This window comes from Bos indicus, chromosome 8 (genome assembly GCF_029378745.1).
Source record: "Bos indicus isolate NIAB-ARS_2022 breed Sahiwal x Tharparkar chromosome 8, NIAB-ARS_B.indTharparkar_mat_pri_1.0, whole genome shotgun sequence".
Taxonomy (NCBI): Eukaryota; Metazoa; Chordata; class Mammalia; order Artiodactyla; family Bovidae; genus Bos; species Bos indicus.
Window position 1 is genome coordinate 24,862,209 of NC_091767.1, and position 23,598 is coordinate 24,885,806.

Genomic DNA, 23,598 nt, shown 5'->3' on the forward strand with positions numbered 1-23,598 from the left:
TTAACCCCACCCCGGAAGTACTGCCTACCAATACTCACTTCCACTATACCAGGCGTCTACACATCTCGCGAGAACTGGAAGAGCCTATGTGACCTGGGCTAAGCGGAAGTTGGGTCTCTTTTTCGTGGCGCCTCGGAGGCTGTCGGCCGCTTCAGAATGAAGGTAGGAACTGGTGGCGGGTGTCCGGGTAGGCTTGTGGAACGTGGAGCAAGCCCTACGATGTGTCGTTGCGCTCGAAAATCCTAGCCCTGGATGGAGAAGAGTCTGAGGCAGGAGAAGGATCGCTCTTCTGGGGCCGGAGCTCCATGGGAGAGCGGATGGCGAGCGATTGCAGCTGGAGCTACGCCGGTCTGGGAGCGCCATGGTGGCGACTTGACCCTCAGGCAGGATAGAGGCGGCCGAGCTGACGGCACGTAGGTCAGACTCCTTGATCTGAGAGAGTGAACGGCTGTGGACCGTAATTCTCCGTGGCGGCATTCCGCAAGCCTTGCAAGATAGGTCCTATTTTTAGTGCAGTGTTTGTGGCGCCTTGCACGTGTCCTTTAGTGAATAATTTTCTGTTGTGTGCGGGTGACAGGAAAGGCTTTTTGCTATGGAATAACTTTTCTAGTGGTTCTGCTATTTTCATGAAGTTCTTTTCCCCCTCGTTTATAATTTTTAGCTGAACATCTCTTTCCCGGCCACTGGCTGCCAGAAGCTCATTGAAGTGGACGATGAACGAAAACTTCGTACCTTCTACGAGAAGCGTATGGCCACAGAAGTTGCTGCTGACGCTCTGGGTGAAGAATGGAAGGTAAAAGTTGAACTGTCGCGTTGAATTGTTAGCTCTATTTAAGAGAGGTGGTAAACGCTATTGGTAATTGGTAAATGTAATGGGGTTCACACTCGGGTTGTTTCCCAACCTTAGGTTAGTTCCAAATGTCACTTTATAAGGTGGCTCTATCACTTGGCAGGGTTATGTTTACGTAGATCAAATGAAAAATATATTGTTCTTGACCTGCAAGCTAAAGGTCTCCAAAGGGATCTTCAAAAGTGCCAAGAAGGTTGTTTCTGATTTGTGGTTCCTTGATACTTAGGTTTCATAACATACTGTTTCTACCCCAAGAGTTAACAACTCCGGTAAAATAAAGACTAGAAATATGACTTGGTCGAAAGGATTTTGCTAATCTAACTTGGGAAACTGGAAGTACAGACAAATTTAGTGACCAGAGAAAACTATTTAAAGTGTCAAATCGGTCCTAATGAACGGTACTAAGTAGACTTAAGGGTGTACTTCTCAGAGGCCACAATGCTTTGTCTTTAACTTGTCATCGTGTTCTCCTGCAGGGTTATGTGGTCCGAATCAGTGGCGGGAACGATAAGCAGGGTTTCCCCATGAAGCAGGGTGTCTTGACCCATGGCAGAGTTCGCCTGCTACTGAGTAAGGGGCATTCCTGTTACAGACCAAGGAGGACTGGAGAGAGAAAGCGCAAATCTGTACGGGGTTGCATTGTGGATGCCAATCTGAGTGTTCTCAATTTGGTCATCGTGAAAAAAGGTGAGCCTTTTATTCTGGAGTTTTATTTTTGTCAACACTGACTTAAAGCTGATTATCTTTGAAAGTGGACCTCGCTTTGGCAATGCCTGAACAGTTTAGGGTTCTTGTTTGTAAGGAAGTTGTTGAATTAAAAACATCTGTTCACTTTTTTCTTTTAGGGGAAAAGGATATTCCTGGACTCACTGATACTACAGTGCCTCGTCGCCTGGGTCCCAAAAGAGCCAGCAGAATCCGCAAGCTTTTCAATCTCTCTAAAGAAGATGATGTCCGCCAATATGTTGTGCGAAAGCCCCTAAACAAAGACGGTATGAGGGATTATGCAATATAGAGCTTGCTTAATTTCATTGGTTGTACCATTCTTTATGCATGTTGGAAGCCAATCTCTGCCTACTATTTACCTAGAATATGCATTTTTAGGAAATTAGTGTGGAAAAGGGTCAAGGTATGCAATTGGAATTAATACTCATTATAACCAGTGCCCTATAGTGTTAGAATTTTTCTTGAAAATTTGCTTTTGAGTCATTGTATGAGTTCTTTCAAAGATAACCTGTTAGTTCATTGCTTTGGGGTTAAGAGAAAAGTCTGGAATTGTGATTGAATATGCTCTCATGCCCACACACTTGCTTTCTTAACGTATCAGTGGTTTTAATTTTTTGTTTACCGAAGTTGATAAAGTTGATGCTTTCATTAACGTAAGTTGCTTTAACTTCTGAATGTGGATAGCGATAGTTTTGCAAATTAGAAAACCATTCAAAATACCAGGGAACATATTATATATATAATTATTATGTTGAAGTATAGTTGACTTACTATAAAAATGTTTTATTAAAGTTAATTTTGTTGTACAGCAAAGTGATTCAGTTATATGTAAAATCTTTTCTGTTATGATTTATCTCAGGTTATTGAATGTAGTTCGCTGTGCTATGATATGAGTAGGCCTTTATTCCATGTGTAATAATTTGCATCTGAGAATCCCTAACTCCAAATCCATCCCTCCACACCCAACCTCCCTTGGCAACCACAAGTCTGTTCTGTCAGTGAGTCTGTTTTGTAAAGTTTGTGTTGTATTTTGGAATCCACGTGTAAGTGATACGGTATTTGTCTTAACTGTGGCTTCACTCAGTGTGATCATCTCTAGGTTAAATGACACTGTCGTTTTTTGTAGTTTAGTATTCCACTGTATATATCCATGACATCCATTCATCTGTTGCTGGACATTGAGGTTGTTTTCCTGTCTTGGCTATTATGAATAGTGCTGCTACGGACATAGGGGAGCATGTATCTTTCTGAATTACAGTCATGTCTTGGAGTGAGATTGTTGGATCATATGGGAACTCAGTTTTTAGTTTTTTTCAAGAAAACTTGGTGTTTTATATTTTAAGCAGGTATATTGTTTATTAGTCAACATAACACATCATCATAAATAACATGTTAGTTTCAGGTTGAGTTTTCCTGACAAATCGGAAAAAATTGGGGTATTGGTTTCCAGGACTGTGGGCTTAAATAAGCTAATTAATACCTGGCATGTGGTGAGTGCTTATTGGTCACTCATTCCAAATATTTGGAAACCTTTTCTGTGCCAGGTTCTATTAAGTGCTGAAGATATGGTATAAATACACAATTATCCTCATGAAGATCATACACTTTAAAAAGTAATTGTAGTTGCATCCCTGGAAATAACATTAGTAAGTGCTAGCTCATAGTATTTATAAGATGGTTTTTGTTTCTTTATAATTCCTTTATTGATCATTTAGTCTTAGACTATTTATATGGAGTGTTTATTGCTCTCACAGGGGTCCACAAACTAAAACCATTACATCTGAAAAGACTCCTGCTGTGAAGCAGATTTATAATCCAGACAGGCTCAATGAAGATACTCCTAGGAATTTGCTGGTGGTCCAGTGGTTAGGACTTTGCTTTTACTGTGGTGGCCCAGGTGCAAATCCTGGTTGGGGAACTAAGCTCCTACAAGCAGCACAGCACAGCAAAAAAAATTTAATGAATGTTGATGGTTTTACTCCTCATAAGCAGATAAGCAGGTCCTTCCTATCTTGGAAAATAGAAATTTGAAAACCAATTTGGAATTCAAAGCATGGTGGGTGAGACAGTGACGCAGCTAATGCTTTACTTAGTTTTCATAACAAATTAAATACTGTTTTAAAGTAATGTTCACATGTCTTATGGTATAGATACATAATATCCTACTAAGACAATGTAATTATGGAAGGGATATCAAAGTGAGTAGTAAAAATTAAGATAGGACATCCATCTTTTCAGCTAAGTAACATAAATTTATGTATGACCTTGAACTTGATATCCAAACTGTTGGTATTTAGTGAGCCATTAGGATTAAATGTGCTACTAAGTTTGAATCTCTGATGTTTTAAAAATATAAATGTGGGTTCTATTGAGCAAGGGTATGGAAGTAATTGAGTCATCTAAATTTTTAGGTAAGAAACCTAGGACTAAAGCACCCAAGATTCAGCGTCTCGTGACTCCACGAGTCCTGCAGCACAAACGCCGGCGTATTGCTCTGAAGAAACAGCGTACTAAGAAAAATAAAGAAGAGGCTGCAGAATATGCTAAACTTTTGGCCAAGAGAATGAAGGTAAATCTCAGTGGGAAATAGGAGTTATGGGATTTGCATTTTTTAATCCAGATAAGCTTTAACTGCACTTTGTGTTTTGTTTTGTTTTGTTCAGGAGGCCAAAGAAAAACGGCAGGAACAGATTGCCAAGAGACGGAGGCTGTCCTCTCTGAGAGCTTCTACTTCTAAGTCTGAGTCCAGTCAAAAATGAGATGTTCTAAGAGTAACAAATAAATAAGATCAGACATCAGCTCTCCCTTCTTGACTTTTAATTGATGATCAAATAGATAAATGAAGGTCTGCAAACATGAAAAAGGAGGTACTGTATAATCCAGCAGTGGAATAGGTCTGCAAGAGATACTTGAAAGTGATAGTCCTTCATATTCGGAAACAGACTATATATGATAGTGGAAGAAATGGCCAGAACAGAGTAGTGGGTGTCTCAGAATTCTTACATTGATTGATTGACTTTTCAGCAAGGCATGGGACAGAATGGGGGAAATAAATGACTTAGGACTATTAATCTTTGACAGACTTTATTTTAAGGAATGTAGTTTCTACACGATATATGAAAAGTGCCTTTGTGAAGATGGACATTGTTATATGTTAAAAAGAGTAACTTGTGACAAACACAGTTAATGGATACCATTTTTAGAATAGTTTTTACAAAGCTTTTAAAAACAGTGCAGATTTAATACATTAACAGAAACCTTTTCAACTCAGGTGAATTTACATTTTTATTACATTTCACACTCTCCAAGGGACTTGACTGTACCTGTTTTTAGACACTCTTGCATCTATGAAGGATGTGCACAGAAAGTATACCTTGTACTGTGTGGTTTATGGGATGTAGGATCTTAGCTCCTGGTTAGGGACTGAACCCAGACCTGTGGCATTCAGAGCATACTCCTAACCACTGGACCACCAGGGAATTCCCAAAAGTGAATTTTTTTTCTGTATGTATCATGTCTGCTTTCTATAGTAACTGCAGTTAGAACCTTTATTCAAACCCTTAACAGACGAGAGGGTCTTGAAAGAAGGTACGTTAGGCTTTAAAAGGTACTTCTTTTCGGAAATTACGTATTAACACAGGTGAGTAAAATTTTCAAGTGGCTTTGGCATGCAGATAGAGACTGAAGTGCTTCAGTTAAGAGTGTGCAGAAGAATTACCCAAGGATCTGGCTAAAAAGTGGATGATGATTGGGAAGTTTGAGGCAAGATTCATAGAGGGGATCCACAGGTCTTTTTTAAATTGGAGTGAGGTGATTTACAGTGTTGTTAATTTCTGCTGTATAGGACCATTAGCTCTTTTTTTTTTTTTTTTTTTATTTATTTATTTTTTTAGGACCATTAGCTCTTAAGAGTTATAAAACTTCAGTTGGCAATTGACAGAGAAGTTAGAGTCTTAAAGGGTAACAGGCCAAAAGGCAGGCAGGTCTGGTATAAATCCAGACTTCTAACCCAGTAGCTGGTTGATTCTAATGCATAAAACACGAGAACCACTATGATTTCAAGGAGTACAGTCCCTAACGTGGATAAATGAGGTGGGCCTCGACCGTTCTAGCTCATGAAATCTGGTAGATTTAAAACTTTAACATTGCAAAATGCAGGTTGCTATAATCAATGTATAAAATGCAGCTGATGCAGTTAATCTAAAACCAGAGTAAGGAAATGCTAACCTGGCATATTTTGAAAGATGGGTTTTCAGAAGTTAATTAGATTTAAGTCTCAATAATTTGATGTTTTGTCTTTGTTATAAATTTCTATTGCCCAGTGGTAGGTGCTAGAAAAGGCCTTTAAGCAACTTCAATACAAATCAGTCTTATTTCTAAATAGGCCAAGCTTTATAATGAATGTTTTTTAGATTAATAGTTACTGTAAAATTCATAATATTCCTAAATGTGTAAGATTTAGGAATACATCATCAGTAATTTTTAGTGGGAAGTGCTTTGTTGAGTAATTTAGTTCAAATTATTGAAAACCACAGAAAAGTGGGAAAACAGACAATACTGGAATTCTGAAGACCACAAGAACTTGAATTACTGTGCACATTTCAGGAGCCTTAAAAATGTAAGAGACGAGAACAGCAAACTTGTGAAGTTTTCACTTTATTCAACCTCAATTTTTTTTTATATGCAAGGTAATTCCAAACTTTCTGTTGGGGCAGTGTTAAAAGTATTAAAACTAGTACCAAGTTTTAAGTTGCAAAAAATATATACTCTGAGACAGTGCAAAAGATCCATTTTTAAGGCAATGAGAATTCTAAAGTTCTTTCACTCAGCACTTTAACCATTAATTGAAACAAGGATTCTGCATAGGTCTTAATAACCCTGAAATCTTGGAAGATTGGTATAGTAACTGTGTGATGTTAACTGTACCATCTGGAAATAGTTATCAACTGTGATTCAGTCATCTGCATAATTACTGTAAAAGGAAGCACACACAATCATTGGTTTTTCAAACCATGCATGCAAAGGTAAGGAAGACAAATTTACTATCTTCTTAAGGGATGGTTTAATGAAAGGCATGAATGTCAGTGAGGCGTGTGAGGTCGTGATTTTCTTAAACCTACAAGCAACAAGCTTAATAAGCTTTAATGTTTTAAGACTTAATTGATTCATCCTAAAAAACCATATTTACAAATGCACAAATAAGCATACAATCTAAATATACAAGAATAGAATTCTGCAGTGCAAGTTATTCCACAGGTTTTTAAAAGTGAACAATAGCAACAATTTATGTGCCTGAACAATTTCAGACCCAAAGACATACACAAGAATTTTAATTTTGTAAATTATGATGCTGATCTAATTTCATTTAAACTATTTGGCTCATTTATTCCATTTTAAAGCTGTTGCAAATTAACATGGTACTGGGAAGAGGATGAAGGAACTAGTTATATTTGAAATATAACCCGTTAAGGGAGCTAATATATAGCATGAAGGGTAAAAATAATATATTAATTTTGAAGTCAAAGGCATGGCAGTTTTCATCAGACTTTCAGGTAATTATGAACTTAAATGACTACATATGAGTTTAGTAGTAGTCATTTTAATAGTTGGAAACCCCTTTCAAAAAACTATTGCAACATGCAATTTAAGAATTTTAATAAATATAATATGGCTGAATAGATACCTACACAGCCACACATATATACACAATACACAAACAGTTGCTGTTATAATTGAGATTTCATTTGTTTGGGGGTTAGGCAAGTTTACGTTAATTTGCCGCTCCCCCAAACTCAACAGCTTCAAACAAACAAAATGCCAAGAGTGGTTTTCCATTATCAAACTACTAGAAATACTGAAAAATGTGATACCAATTTTCAGCAGATATAAACAGCTCAGAAATTATAAATCTTCAATAAACCTTGGGGCATTTTAATGGCATTTTTACACTGAGATGATTCAGTACGATTTCATCATAAATACTGTCCCAAGACTAAGTTCATTTCTGTTTTCGCCAATTTGTATTATGAAAAAACCTTGAATGTCTCCAGATTGAGTCTATTCCCCCAGCACTGTGTTAAAAGTCTAGACAATCTGTTATATTTAAATGAGAAGCGTTCCAAAACACTTCCTGCACCATTCCACACTGATACTTGGTGGAGCATCAATTTTCTGCAACTTTTCAAGAATATCTGGAGACAGACTGTTGTATGCAAGTCCATACTCATTGTCAAAAGCCTCTGAAAGATATTTTCAAAAATGTAGTTGGAATTTGTTAATAAGATGAAAGCTATGCATTTAAAAGTGGTAGTCAAATCATTTTATATACATAAATTGCACATTTAAAGCTAGAAATCTTTTAAAAGGCAAATGGAGTATTTACCCATACCAGTTAGAATTTTTTAAATTATGAGAATAAGACTAAACCACCTTTAGTAATCCACATTTGACCAACTTACCAATATCAATATTCTCTCTTCCAAGAGATACTAATGATAAGAAGAGGATTTCTCTGTATAAACTCCTATAAAACAAAATATTTGAAGTGAATGGGCAAAGAGCATAAAAAATATGCTAAGATTTTTTAAATGGTGAAAAAAACACCTGAAACTAACAGCACTGTAAATCAACTATACTTTAAAAAAAGATTAGGCTCTGTATTCATTCATGTCAGTGTCACAGTTTGACTACATTACAGTTGTTAGGTGTCACCTTTGGGAAAAGCTGGGTAAAGAGTCCACAGATACTTTCTTTGACATTTCCTGCAAACTTCTATTTCAAATTAAAAAGTTTAAGTTAATGGGCATAAAGCTTCATGTTCAAAACAAAAATGGCTTATTTTAACTTAAAGTTATTGATATTTAGTAATGCAATAGATAACTTTCAATTCTAATTTCTAATTCATACTTAGAAAAGCAATTTTTTGCTACATGACAAAGAAATTAATTTCTAAGTAAGTTAGGGGTCTAAACCCTTAGACACAAACAGGTTGTGTGGTGTCTTACTAGTAATTTAACCCAACAGTAAATGAAAAATCACCTTTTATCTGATTTGCGAACAGAAAAGCAAGACAAATGAAACCTTAAAAATCAAATTCATGGCTCAGCTGTTAAAAAAGGGGAATTTAGGAACTGACTTCTGAGTATTTATTTACACAGAAAAAAAAATTTGTAATGCTGATTCTGATAATGCTCCATGCAGCTTTCTTTAAAAGCTTCAAGCTATATAATTTCTCATATTCTTTCCCTGCCCTTAAATCAGATGCTTGTAACTGGCTACTCTTTAGCCTGTGAAGGAGATAATCTCCATATCAACTGCTAAAATTATAAAAGGATTTATTGATTTCTATCATGAGTTCTTGTCCTGTTACTTCTGAGACTGTCTTCAAAGCTGCCATGACTACAAACTTGAAGAGCACCTGGAAACACTGTTTCTGTTGATAGAAGATACTATGTCCCCTTTGCTGAAGCTTACCACAAAATTCACTTAGGCTGAGACTGGGTTGAGTACTGATCCAAATAAGTTAGCAGATAATAAATAGTAAGAGGATCAGGATAGCTCCATATCCTTTGTGATTCATTGCTTCCATCATTTTCTTAAGTTGTTTCTACTCATATATTTTTTTACATCCCACAAGATAAACTGTGTGACATGGCCTGAACAAGCAGTAGATATGTTTAACATTGATATTAAACATATTTATAGGCTTCCAGTGAATAGAAGTAGTGTTTCCCAAAGACTGAATATATTTTAGACATGAATGCATCACCTACTAAAATTTAATCTATTCCTCAGACATTTTTATTATGTTTGTGCTGAAGTATGAATGTATACACTTGGGCAGCACTTTAAAAAAGAATCAGATGTTCCACAATGAGTTATGTGTTTCTTTTACAACTGCAGATAGTTTTGAAAGTAATTTTTTTAAAAAATCATGAAATTATTTCCAGTGACATCAACTAAAAAATACTGAATTATTACCTTTGTCTTTTCACATCTCCCTTCATTTGTTGTGCAAGTAGGTTGATGGGTTTAAGAACATCATTATGTTGAATACTCTGCCTGATGATTTCTACTAAAGTGCTTGTTGCTTGTTGTTCCTCTGACAGGAGAGACGATTTCTTTTCAGAATCTAATGATATGAACACAATAATAAAGAATACACTTATTCAATGTATTTAAGAAGTTATTTCTTTTCACCTTCACAATTATGCTGCAATGTAACCAAATAAAAAATATTTTTCTTGCTTTCTTCAGATAGGAGAGGCCTGTCCCTTTTTCCTTTTCGTGAACTTAAGGGCTTTGTGCTTGAGGCTGGGATGCGATAGCTTGTACTCCAGCAGCCATCCTATGACCATGGATCTTTACAGATGGAAAAGCAGACAAAGCATAAGGAGTAGGCCCCTGATGACAGAGGAGTTGCGTACCAGTCCTGGAGTGTCTACATAAATTCTTCATGTGAGAGAATAATCTTTACCTGTTTAAGATTCTGTCATTTTCTACTAAATACAGTAGAGTGTAATCCTAACTGATACAAGAGTAATTCCTGAATTACTAAGAAAAAATACTTACACCAATTTCATGTATTATAAAATAATGAAACTAGAACACTTTCTAACACCATACACAAAAATAAACTCAAAATGGATTAAAGATCTCAACATAAGACCAGAAACTATAAAACTCCTAGAGGAGAACATAGGCAAAACACTCTCCAACATACATCACAGCAGGATCCTCTATGACCCACCTCCCAGAATATTGGAAATAAAAGCAAAAATAAACAAATGGGACCTAATTAAACTTAAAAGCTTCTGCACAACAAAGGAAACTATCAGCAAGGTGAAAAGACAGCCTTCAGAATGGGAGAAAATAATAGCAAATGAAGCAATTGACAAACAACTAATCTCAAAAATATACAAGCAACTCCTACAGCTCAACTCCAGAAAAATAAATGACCCAATCAAAAAATGGGCCAAAGAACTAAATAGACATTTCTCCAAAGAAGACATACAGATGGCTAACAAACACATGAAAAGATGCTCAACATCACTCATCAGAGAAATGCAAATCAAAACCACTATGAGATACCATTTCACGCCAGTCAGAATGGCTGCGATCCAAAAGTCTACAAGCAATAAATGCTGGAGAGGGTGTGGAGAAAAGGGAACCCTCTTACACTGTTGGTGGGAATGCAAATTAGTACAGCCACTATGGAGAACAGTGTGGAGATTCCTTAAAAAACTGGAAATAGAACTGCCTTATGATCCAGCAATCCCATTGCTGGGCATACACACCAAGGAAACCAGAAGGGAAAGAGACACATGTACCCCAATGTTCATTGCAGCACTGTTTATAATAGCCAGGACATGGAAGCAACCTAGATGCCCATCAGCAGATGAATGGATAAGAAAGCTGTGGTACATATACACAATGGAGTATTACTCAGCCATTAAAAAGAATACATTTGAATCAGTTCTAATGAGGTGGATGAAACTGGAGCCTATTATACAGAGTGAAGCCAGCCAGAAAGAAAAACACCAATACAGTATACTAACGCATATATATGGAATTTAGAAAGATGGTAACAATAACCCTGTGTATAAGACAGCAAAAGAGACACTGATGTATAGATCAGTCTTATGGACTCTGTGGGAGAGGGAGAGGGTGGGGAGATTTGGGAGAATGGCATTGAAACATGTATAATATCATGTATGAAACGAGTCGCCAGTCCAGGTTCGATGCACGATACTGGATGCTTAGGGCTGGTGCACTGGGATGACCCAGAGGGAGGGTATGGGGAGGGAGGAGGGAGAAGGGGTCAGGATGGGGAGCACGGGTATACCTGTGGCAGATTCATTTTGATGTTTGGCAAAACTAATACAATATTGTAAAGTTTAAAAATAAAAAAAAATAAAAAGTGCTTCAGTGGCATATTTGAACTGGATCACAGTTAACATTAAAAATACACCAAATCAACAATGTAAGCTTGGCCCAGAAAAAGCTCCAGTATTAAACTTTAATACTGGAGGTAACCCCAGCAGCCATACAGTTTTATTATACCCACATCAGCTGAGATGGAACTGTGTATCCAAAAGTTGCCCAGTCAACCTCCTTTTGAGCATCTGTCATAAAGCAAGCTATTTAATTTGCATACAACCCAGCCCCTTAATAAAGGTAACTAGTAATATTTCCTTTGTGTTGAACCAAAGAAAAGCAAAGTTCTCTGTTACAAGAGGAAATGCTGGCTGCTATGGGTTTACGTTTTTTAAAAACTGTTTATTTTTGGCTGTACTGGGTCTCTGCTGCTGCTTGGGCTTTCTTCCAGTTGCAGTGAGGATGGGCTACTCCGTAGTTAAGGTGCACGGGCTTCTCTTGTCATGGAGCACAGGCTCTTGAGTGCGCGGGCTTCAGCAGTTGCAGCACACGGGCTCCGTAGTTTTTGTTCCCGGGCTTGAGAGCACAGGCTCAGTATTTGTGGCACATAGGCTGCGCTGTTCCGTGGCATGTGGTATCTTCCCAGACCAAGGACTGAACCTGTGTCTCCTGCATTGGCAGGCAGATTCTCTACCAGTGAGCCACCAAGGGAAGCCCTCTATGGGTTTTAATCCTAGTTTTTCTACTGCTGAACAGATTTGATTTTCATTGTATGCTATGATTTTCGGGCATTCAACTCAAAGATAATATGCAACTTCACCACTGCTCCTTAATTCATGGAGTTGTGCAACCATCACCAATTTTAGAACATTTTTATCACTTTCAAAAGAGATCTACCTATTAGCAGTTACTTCTCTTCTCTTCCCACTCCCTCCAGCCCTAGGCAACCACTAATCTAATTTTGTCTCTACAGATTTGCCTATTCTGATTGTTTCATATAAATGCAATCATACTCTAGTGTCTGACTTCTTCTGTAATATTTTAAAATTAATTCATTTTGTAATATATCAGCATTCACTACTTTTCATTGCCACATAGCTGGTTTTAGAAAAGGCAGAGGAACCAGAGACCAAATTGCCAACATCTGCTGGATCACAGAAAAAGCAAGAGAGTTCCAGAAAAACATCTGTTTCTGCTTTATTGACTATGCCAAAGCCTTTGACTGTGTGGATCACAATAAACTGGAAAATTCTGAAAGAGATGGGAATACCAGACCACCTGACCTGCCTCTTGAGAAATCTGTATGCAGGTCAGGAAGCAACAGTTAGAACTGGATGTGGAACAACAGACTGGTTCCAAATAGGAAAAGGAGTATGTCAAGGCTGTGTATTGTCACCCTGCTTATTTAACTTATATGCCGAGTACATCATGAGAAATGCTGGGCTGGAAGAAGCACAAGCTGGAATCAAGATTGCCGGGAGAAATATCAATAACCTCAGATATGCAGATGATACCACCCTTATGGCAGAAAGTGAAGAGGAACTAAAAAGCCTCTTGATGAAGATGAAAGAGGAGAGTGAAAAAGTTGGCTTAAAGCTCAACATTCTTCAGAAAACGAAGATCATGGCATCTGATCCCATCACTTCATGGCAAATAGATGGGGAAACATTGGGAACAGTGTCAGACTTTATTTTTTTGGGCTCCAAAATTACTGCAGATGGTGACTGCAGCCATGAAATTAAAAGACACTTACTCCTTGGAAGGAAAGTTATGACCAGCCTAGATAGCATATTAAAAAGCAGACATATTACTTTGTCAACAAAGGTCCGTCTAGTCAAGGGTATGGTTTTTCCTGTGGTCATGTATGGATGTGAGAGTTGGAAAAGCTGAGCGCCAAAGAATTGATGCTTTTGAACTGTGGTGTTGGAGAAGACTCTTGAGAGTCCCTTGGACTGCAAGGAGATCTAACCAGTCCATTCTGAAGGAGATCAGCCCTGGGATTTCTTTGGAAGGAATGATGCTAAAGCTGAAACTCCAGTGCTTTGGCCACCTCATGTGAAGAGTTGACTCATTGGAAAAGACTCTGATGCTGGGAGGGATTGGGGGCAGGACGAGAAGGGGACGATAGAGGATGAGATGGCTGGATGGCATCACTGACTCAATGGACGTGAGTCTGAGTGAACTCCGGGAGTTGGTGATGGACAGGGAGGCCTGGTGTGCTGCGATTCACGGGGCCGCAAAAAGTCGGACATGACTGAGCGACTGAACTGAACTGAATATTCCATTGTATGGATATACCATACTGAATCCACTTATCAGTTAATATGAACATTTAGACTGCTTCCATTATTTGGATATTAAGAAAAATATTGCTGAAAACAGTGTGTAAGTTTTAATGTGGATGTGTGCCTTTCTTTCTCTTGGGTGTATACCTAAGAGTGCAACTGCTGTGTCATACGGTTAAATGTTTACTATTTTGAGGAACTGTGAAACTATTTACACCAAAGCAACAGAACTATTTTTTATCCCAATTAGCAATGACCTGGGGTTCCAATTTCTCTATATCCTCACCACAACTTAGTATCTGCCCTTTTGGTTAAAGCCAATATAGTGAGTATGAAGTGGTATCTCTTTGTGGTTTTGACTTACACATCCTTGATGTTTAGTGATAACGAGCATCCTTTCATTTCTGGCCATTTACATGTCTTTTTTAGAGATCTGTCAATTCAGGATCCTGCTAGGATCTAAATGTCTGTGTCACCCCAAAATTCATATGGTGAAAAGGAATGCTTACTAAATGGTATTGGGAGGTGAGACCATCAGTGGGTGGTTAAGATCATGAGGGCAAAGTCCTCATGAATGGATTAGTTTAGCGCCCCTTAAAATGGGTGCACCGGTGAGATCCCTCATCCCTTGTACTGCCTGAGGGCATAAGCCTGCCATCTAGAAGAGGGCCTTCACTGACCATGCCAGCAACCTGGCGTTGGACTTCAAGCCTCCAGAACTGTGAGAAATAAAAAATTTCATAAGCTAATAAAGTAATAGTAAGTATACTTTTTAGTAAGCTACTCAGTTTGTGCTATTTTGTAACAGCAGCCCAAACTAATTAAGACAGATCTTCTGCCCAAGTTTTTAGGTGAGTTATCTTCTTTGTGATGAGTTTTGAGACTTCTTTATATATTCTGAATACAAATCCTTAAGATACTTTGCAAATATCTCCCCCAACTCTGTGGGCTGACATTTCACTTTTTAATGGTTGATTTTTCAGCACAGATGTTTTTAAGTCTACTTTTTCTTTTGTCACCTCTTGGGGTTGTATTAAGAAGGCCTGGTCCTATAAAAGGTCATGAAAATATATACTCCAATGTTTTCTTTAAAGAGTTTTATAGTTTTAGCTCCTACATTTAGGTATATGTCCCATTTTGAGTTCATTTTTATGTATGATGTGAGGAAAAAATCCAACTTTATCTTTTCTGCATGTTGTTCCAGTTGTTGACTATCCATTCCCCACTGAATGGTCCTTGGCACTCTTGTTGAAAGGCAATTAACTATACATGTGTGGGTGTATTTCTGGAAACTGAACTTTATTCCATTGACCTATATATCTACCCTATGCCAGTTTTCCACTTTGATTACTGTAGCTTTGCAGTAAGTTTTCAAATCAAGAAATGAGTCCTACGACTTATTTTGACTATTCTAGGTCCCTTGAAAACCCATATAAATTTTAGGATAGGCTTGCCAATTTCTATTAAAAGCCACCTGGAATTTTGATATAGATTGTACTGAATCTATAGATCAATTTGGGAGTACTGCCATCTTAACAATATTAACTTTTCTAGTCCATGAACATGGGATTTCTATTTATTTAGGTGTTTTTACTTTCTTAACTTATTGAATTTATCCCTAAGTATTTTATTTTTAATGCTATTATAAATGGAGTTATTTTCTTAATTTTTGGATTATTAAGTCAAAGTATATAGAAATACAGTTGATTTATATATATTTATGTTATATCCTGTAACTCTGCTGAACTTATCCATTTGTCTTTTTCTGTGTGTGCGTGTGTGTGTGTGTGTTCCTTAGGATTTTCTAATTTAAGATTTTCCATATATAAGATCACAGAACCTGCAAATAGGGATAGTTTTTTGTTTCTCATTTAGATGCCTTTTATTTTCCCATCTAACTGCTCTAACAAGAACCTCCAGTACAATGTTGAAAAGAAATAACGAAAACAGACATCTTTGTCTTGTTCCTGTGCTTAGAGGGAAAGTATTTAGTCCTTCTTCACTAAGTATGAGACCAGTTGTAGGTTTTCAGATATTCATAATCAGGCTGAGGAGGTTTCTTTCTATTCCTAGCTTGTTGAGTGTTTTTAACAAAGGACAACAGATTTTGTGAAATGCTTCAGTTGTGCCCATTCAGATATCATGTGGATTTTGTCCTTTATTCTGATTGATACGGTGTATTATTGTAAGTGATTTTCAAATCAACACAGCATGTCTGGGGTAAGAGCACTGGTCATGACGTACAGTCCCCTTTATAAATTGATGGATTTGGTTTACAGTATTTTGCTGAGGATCCTTATGTCTATATTCATAAGTGATACGGATTTTTCATTTTTGTTTCCTATGATGTCTTTGGGTTTTGTATCAGGGTAATACTGGCCCTCTCACCAAAATCTCCACTTTTTCCAAGAGTGCTTTTAGGTTTGAACTTCTCCAGTCTGTCCCAAATAAGATTATTTCCTTTGGGGAGAACTTCTGAGCTCTCTGTTCTTATGGCCTGTCTCTCGGCCACTGCTCTGGAGCCGGGGCTGGGAACTGTGGCCTTCTCTTAGAATGATTCCCCTACTTTGTGAGTGGGGCACTGGAGGGATGCAGTTGCCTCCAATTCTTTAGCTTGCCTCAAATGGCATAAAACCTCTCCCTTATGAGCAAGATGCTGTGAGAACAATCAGAGCTCCAGTATTCAAAGGTTGCTGAAACAGGCAATGAATGGGGGATGAGTGGAGGAAGTGAGCCTCCTCATGTCCTGGAACCGAACCTCTGTGCTATAGAGCTGGTAGAGTTGGGAGCATGAGAACTGCCGACAACCTGTCTTTCCCAGGGAGATGCTATAGCCCCTTGACTGGGGGCTGGTGGGGAGCAGCAAGTTGTAGCCCAAGTGCTACAGAAATCACTGTTTCACTGCAATTTAATATATATTTTCTTAAATAAATGTTTCTTCATTTTCCTCTATAGTCATAGACATACACAGATACATTTGTCTTTAATAACTTTCACCAATTATGTTGTTTTGCTGGGAATTGGGACTGTGCAGCTCCCCATACTGCTTTTCCAAAAGTCACTACTCAATTCTATTATGTCTTATAATCTTATTTATGTGCCAGTTCTTCACTTAAAGAAACCAAGTAAAGAAACAAAGCTATTCTTGGGAATTCTAAATTTTGTTCCTACCACAAATTATAGAACATTTTAAAACACTTATCTATTTCAAGTTATGAGGGGAAACAACTAAAGAAATTGTGGTTATAATTCTATTTTTTTCTAGCATAAATTTCAAGGTTATTCTGCTCCTGCTTAAAAAGTGTTCAAATATCATAACTGGAAAAACAACAAAAAGACAAAAATAGATACATTTAGTCATAATTTTGTGACTGACATATTTCAAGGGAAAATGTCAGATTCTTCTCTTCTAGCTTAAGTAAAATGTTAAGTAGTAAAAGACTGTAGGAAAAAATACAATCCCTTTTCTCTTCTGAGCAGGTACTGCTAACAGCTTGGGATATATATAGTTTTTTAGACCTTTTTCTATGCATACATTAAAAACATACAGGGGCTTCCCTGGTGGCTCAGTGGTGAAGAATCTGCCTGCCAATGCAGGAGACATGGGTTTAATCCCTGATCCGGGAGGATCCCACATGCTGCTGAGCAATTAAGCCCATGTGCCACAACTACTGAGCCTGGCTCTACAGCCTGGGAGCCACAACTCCAGAAGCCGCACGCCCTCGCGCCTGTGCTCCGCAACAAGGGAAGCCACTGAATGACAAGCCCTCACCACAACGGGAGCGGCCCACCACGCACCACAACCAGAGAGAAGCCCGGGCAGCAACGAAGACCCAGCACAGCCAAACAAGTAAATATTAATAAAGCATTTTGGTTTTTTTAATTCCTGCAAAAAAGATCATATACTGTTCTACAACTTGCCTTTTTCCACTTAATATAATGGGCATCCATCCTTTCAGGAACCTATATAGAAATAACTCCTTCCTTTTCTTGTTTGCCAACATTTCATAATGTGGGTTTATCACAACTCTCTCGTTAGGTATTAAGTTTTTCATTATTATAATCTTTTGGGAAGCATCGTGGTACTGACAGCTTTGTACACTGTATATCTACAGAGCAGCAGTTTAATGTTTCTTCCACGAACTGCCTACTGATACCATTTACTCACTGACCTATTGGATTGTCTGTGGTTTCTTACGGACTCACAAGGCTTCTGAATACTGGATAACCTTTTAAACCCCTTGTAAAAATATGTTCTATATATAAAAAACTGCAAATAAAGCCAAAATCTTTGACGCTTATATCAATATAATTGAAATTATCATCTACACAAACACATCTGCTGTACAGAATTTACTCTCCAAATACCTCACCAAATTAATATTTGATAGACAGACTGTAAGAATCACACAAAAAAGCCACTCTTCAGCTCAACAGGACATCTGATTAACAGGTTGATACAACAAATAAATTTGAAATAAAATGGAAAAAAGCCTGAGGAGATACTAAAAGTGAATGAAAGATTTAAAAACAAAGCAAAATAATTAATCTCATCTCCTCAATTCTATTTTTCCCTCAGGCATACATTTTTATTTACTACTAAAGAAGCAAAGTTATGTCCAACCTAGATAGCATATTTAAAAGCAGAGACATTACTCTGCCAACAAAGGTCCGTCTAGTCAAGGCTATGGTTTTTCCTGTGGTCATGTATGGATGTGAGAGTTGGACTGTGAAGAAGGCTGAGTGCTGAAGAATTGATGCTTCTGAACTGTGGTGTTGGAGGAGACTCTTGAGAGTCCCTTGGACTGCAAGGAGATCAGCCCTGGGATTTCTTTGGAAGGAATGATGCTAAAGCTGAAACTCCAGTACTCTGGCCACCTCACACGAAGAGTTGACTCACTGGAAAAGACTCTGATGCTGGGAGGGATTGGGGGCAGGAGGAGAACGGGACGACAGAGGATGAGATGGCTGGATGGCATCCCTGACTCGATGGACTTGAGTCTGAGTGAACTCCGGGAGTTGGTGATGGACAGGGAAGCCTGGCGTGCTGCGATTCACGGGGTCGCAGAGAGTCGGATACGACTGAGCAACTGAACTGAACTAAACTGAAACAGTATTTTACTGTGTGGATGGACTGTACAGTAATTTGCTTATGTAGTCACCTGTGGATGTATATTTGGTTGTTTCCAGTTTCAGTCTTTTACATCTTTATTTTACTTACTAAAATTTCTCCATGCGACATACAGAGGTTCTCCTGGTTCCTGATGAAGGTTGATATTATCCCATAACAGCTGAATATAAACAAGTTTGCTATCCTGGGACAGAGATGACAGGGGAAGCTAAAAAAGATCAATAGACAGTATTAGTACCCTAAGCACAGTAATAACTAAGCATAATAGTAATTACCAGTGGACCTAGCAAAGCTTGATTATATAAAACAGGTGAGTCCTTTTCAAAATTCTAGACCTGGAGCACGGCATAGTTGAGAGCCCTTCCTCCTGGGACACAGGGCGCAGCCAGAAAGGCAGCCGCCCCCTTGCCCGTCACGCACTGCACATTCCTGGGGAATTTGGTGCTAAACCACTCACAGATGACTTGCTTCTGAGTCGAGATTTAGTACACAGCAGAGCAGCTCCCTCGCTGTGATCTACTGAAAGTCAGCCCTCGACATTAGGGTTTGTAAAAAAAAATAAAATTCTAGACCTAAAACTCTGAAGAAAAATTTTAATTTTTACTTGTATCTAAGTACAAATGTTATTATTTTCTGAGGTGCATGATTCTCACTCTGAATTTCAAGGACTGAGTGACAACTTGGTAACTGGCACAGCAGTCACGTGAATGTGATTAACCTTCATCACAGCAAATTTTAAGATACGAGAAAGTACTACAGTTACTACTATCTCATTGTACTGCTGCTGCTACTGCTAAGTCACTTCAGTTGTGTCCGACTCTGTGCAACCCCATATATGGCAGCCCACCAGGCTCCTCCGTCCCTGGGATTCTCAAGCAAGAATACTGGAGTGGGTTGCCATTTCCTTCTCTATCTCATTGTACTGACTAGTACATAAATCAGTCAAAACAGTTTACAAGACTCTCAAAGTTTATTGTGCCTCTGATGTATGTTTGGGGTGGGGGGGTATCTCTCAATATTCAGTATCATAAGTTTACTGTCTCCCTGGGAGTCAAGGATGCCAGCTCAAGCAGAGTCAGAGAGCCAGACTGTGGTCTTAGCCCCTCATCACTTATTCAGTATGTGACCTAGCAAAATAACTTCACTAGTTTTTAAATATATCTGAAAAATATGGCAAATACAAATCCTTTAAAATAAAGTGAGAATTTCAGCTGGGAATATCTTTTCAAAAAAGTTTTTTTTATTTCTATTGGAGTGTAGTTGATTAACAATGTTGTGACAGTTTCAGGTGGACAGCAAAGCGACTCAACCATACATATACATGTATCCATTCTCCCCCAAACATCCCTCACAGCTAGGAATATTATATTTCAGAATAAAAACCACTTTTCTAGCTACTCCTGCCACTAGAAATGATCATATAACTAAATTTAGGCCAAACAAATACATATAAAAAGATTATATGTAAATCTAGGAACTATCCCTAAAGAAAGAATATATTCTCCATCCATTTTTCTTCTTTCTGCTGGCTGGAATATGGATGTGGTAGCTTGGAAGTAGAGTACAGCTATCCTAGACCAGGTGTAAAACTTGGAGGCCACACTACAAGCAAAAAAGACAGAAGGCTCTCAAGTCCCTAGCGTTATACCATCCCTGGACCACCTATCTAAATTTTTAAGTGAGAGAGAAATAACCTATGACTTAACACTACTATTGTATACTTCCTAATACCTGAAGTGAAGCCTCATCCTAACCAACATGAATGTAGTTTAAGTACAGAAGTTGGTTCCCTACCTGTACGCCTCCATTACAATGTTCAGAAGTGAGGATAAGTCCTGGCAAGTTACTAGGAAGATCCAAACGCCTGAAATACCAAACGAGGTTCCAGAAAATGATTGGATGTTGATTGATGAATGAGGACGTGTGAATCACCTGATCGCCTTCATTTTCTAGCAAAGATTCAAGTTCTTTGCGAAGCACTAGAGGACTCAAGTAAGGCACAGAAACAGGGGGAGGGTTGGGTCTTTTTCCTAAAGGATCCTTAAAAACAGAAATATAAAAAGAAGTAAATATGATCAATTTTATTATGTATGTTTCAGAGTATGTCTCAATGAGAGCACACTTTTCTGTCCTTTCAAACTTATTTCAGGGCCATTACTACATGTAGTATAACACCCTGAAGAAAACATAAAAGAAGAAAAAGTACTTAATCATAAATACCCTTAAGTTAAATGATTATGAACAAAAATTTTTAATCCATATACTAGGCCCTATTTTAAACATGAGTTTCTCTTATCACATTAAGAGCAATGCCCTATGTATGACTGATTTTTCCTTTTCAACTTTTTACAAGAAATATTTGCGTTTCTGATGTTTCATAATGATACCAAAAAAATCTGACTTTATCTTCCACGTAAAACTCTAAACAGAGGAGGCCATTTTTTGTGTTAATATTTCTTGATGAGTCTTTAAAATATATCTAACTTGTTTATACATTTGACTGCAATAAAAACTAAAGAGCAATTTTAGAAATCAAATGAAATAATGAAAATAATGGAAAAAGAAACCCAACCTAGACTTTGTAAGTTGTACACAATTAGAATAAAGTGTTTATGACCAATATTAACAAGTACCCATGGTGCCCAGATTGAGATCTCCAAATACTGTTTTTCTCTAAAAGGAATGTTTCTTAAAGAAATGGCTGATTCGAGGTCTGAAGAAGGAAATATGTAACACTTGAGCATCAAACATCTTGTAATACAAGAAAGCAAGGAAACTTTAAAAGAACTTATACAAAGGTGAAAGTTACTCAGTCATGTCTGACTCTTTGCAACCCCATGGACTAGTTCATGGAATTCTCCAGGCCAGAATACTGGAGTGAGTAGCCTTTCTCTTCTCCAGGGGATCTTCTCAACCCAGGGATCAAACCCAGATCTCCCGCATGGCAGGCACATTCTTTACCAGCTGAGCAACCAGGGAAGCCCAAGATTACTGGAGTGGGTAGCCTATCCCTTCTCCAGTTGGTCTTCCCAACCCCAAATCGGGGTCTCCTGCATTGCAGGCGGATTCTTTACCAACTGAGTGATCAGGAAAGACCCATAAAAGCTAATAGAGTTGTGTCAAAAGGAATAAGGCACCAACAGGCAGAGGCTTCTAGCTGACCAAAGAAGGAATAAAATACGCATCAATAAGGGTAACAACAGCAGTGGATGTAAACATAAATGTTTAAACCCATGAGGTCATAATGAAACCCTATGCCCCCAGATAATGGATCACCTTGGAGAATGCTAGGAACCCAACTTGTCAGTGTGAAGTTTGATAAATAAAAGGAAAAATTAAAATCAAACATCTATCTTGCTTTTCCAACATAAACTGCATTTTTGGAAAAAAATCAGACAAAAGCCATAGCATAAGTTTCTCTTTATAAATATATTTCATATAATAAAGAAGATGACAGAATTAGAGTATTGTCATATTATAGCTCCAAATGGATAACTTATCTAGGCATTAAGGGGTTAACAGCTGCTAAGCCCACAGAGATAGTTCACATCCCTCGAGACATACCACTACTGATGAAGCTGCCTTGTAAAAATACACAAATGAACAAAACAGAACAAAAAACCTGAATCTGATCAAGCTTCGAGCTGCAATTACCAACTTACAGGGTTGTATTCAACAAATAAATTACAAGGGGAAAAAAGAGTCTATAGATTTAAAAAGACCAGAAAGCAGATCACCAATCACAAAGCATTATTTGATCCTGATTCCTCAAACTGCAAAGCACACATACGTGACATTTTTGAAATCACTAGAAATTCAAACGAAGACTGAATGACCCTGATCCATCATTTGTTACTTCCTGGGTCTGATAATGGCACTTTTTTGTTTGTTTGACTTTTGGCCACACTGTGTGGCGAGTGAGATAGTAATTACCTGACCAGGGACCGACCTGCACCCCTTGCATTGGGAGTGTGGAATCTTAACGACTGAACCAACAGCATTACGTTTTTAAGAGTCTTTATCTCTTAGAGATAAATACTGAAATATTGACAAATGGAATATATGTTTGAAATTTGCTTCAAATGGATCTACAAAAGAACTGAATGAGGGTATACATGACAGAAAAATATAAGTTGAAAATTACTGAAGCTGGATGGTGCCACAAAAGGACTCATTATGCTCTTCTGGTTATTTGTATACATTTTTGAAATCTGAAAGTTCTTAGCCTGCTTATGAAAATGTATCACTTTTCATGTGATTAAAAAAACCTATTACAGAAGAAGACGCTATTTTAATATATACTTACAGGAACACACAGTATAATTATAATGTTGTACATACCACAACTTCCTGCAGACTGTTTGGAAGACTAACTGTTGAAATGCCATGAAACGGTCGCTGGGAAAAGTCCATATTTTGCAAGGGACCTCCAACACTGTGACTTCTAGTCAAAGACACATTTCGTTTTGATAAACTATTAGGCACAGGTGAAATTTTCATAGTTTGGACATCTCCGCTGGCTTTCATTATTTCATCACTTAAAAAAATGAAGAAGAAATGCTGTGGTTAGATTAGTTTAAACAATCTAAATCTGTAGAGTTAGAGTATTTTCTCTAATAAATTTTGAATGTACTGAATATATCTGAGAAGAGTCAGTACTGCCTTATAGGAATTAACTTTTCTTCAGGTATTTTTGTAAAATCAGTCAGAAAAACAGGATGAAGTGGATG

General features: G+C 37.8%; 2 protein-coding genes across 4 annotated transcripts in view; one reads left to right on the top strand and one right to left on the bottom strand.

Annotated features, from left to right (window-relative positions):
• The first annotated feature begins 23 nt into the window (after positions 1-23).
• Positions 24-4,374, top strand: RPS6 (ribosomal protein S6). The gene is made up of 6 exons (XM_070794489.1): positions 24-162; positions 662-793; positions 1,327-1,537; positions 1,696-1,842; positions 3,988-4,145; positions 4,240-4,374. Exons 1-6 carry the CDS (start codon positions 157-159, stop codon positions 4,333-4,335), a joined length of 750 nt encoding a protein of 249 aa, XP_070650590.1. The 5' UTR covers positions 24-156; the 3' UTR covers positions 4,336-4,374.
• Positions 4,375-4,643: 269 nt separating this feature from the next.
• Positions 4,644-23,598, bottom strand: part of DENND4C (DENN domain containing 4C) — a 119,363-nt gene continuing 100,408 nt past the window's right edge. For all 3 annotated transcript variants that reach the window (XM_070794486.1, XM_070794484.1, XM_070794485.1), the window contains 6 exons: positions 23,210-23,405; positions 20,663-20,908; positions 18,959-19,076; positions 9,557-9,707; positions 8,035-8,099; positions 4,644-7,815 (listed from right to left, as the gene is read on the bottom strand). In XM_070794486.1, the coding sequence (XP_070650587.1) occupies positions 7,679-7,815; positions 8,035-8,099; positions 9,557-9,707; positions 18,959-19,076; positions 20,663-20,908; positions 23,210-23,405 (913 nt within the window). In that variant the 3' untranslated portion in view covers positions 4,644-7,678. The remainder of the gene's footprint in view (positions 7,816-8,034; positions 8,100-9,556; positions 9,708-18,958; positions 19,077-20,662; positions 20,909-23,209; positions 23,406-23,598) is intronic.

Excerpts from the sequence above, each read along its gene's own strand:
- RPS6 (XM_070794489.1), top strand. Across the intron at positions 1,538-1,695 it reads TTTGGTCATCGTGAAAAAAG|GGGAAAAGGATATTCCTGGA; the intron begins GTGAGCCTTTTA and ends TTTTTCTTTTAG. Across the intron at positions 4,146-4,239 it reads TTTTGGCCAAGAGAATGAAG|GAGGCCAAAGAAAAACGGCA; the intron begins GTAAATCTCAGT and ends TGTTTTGTTCAG.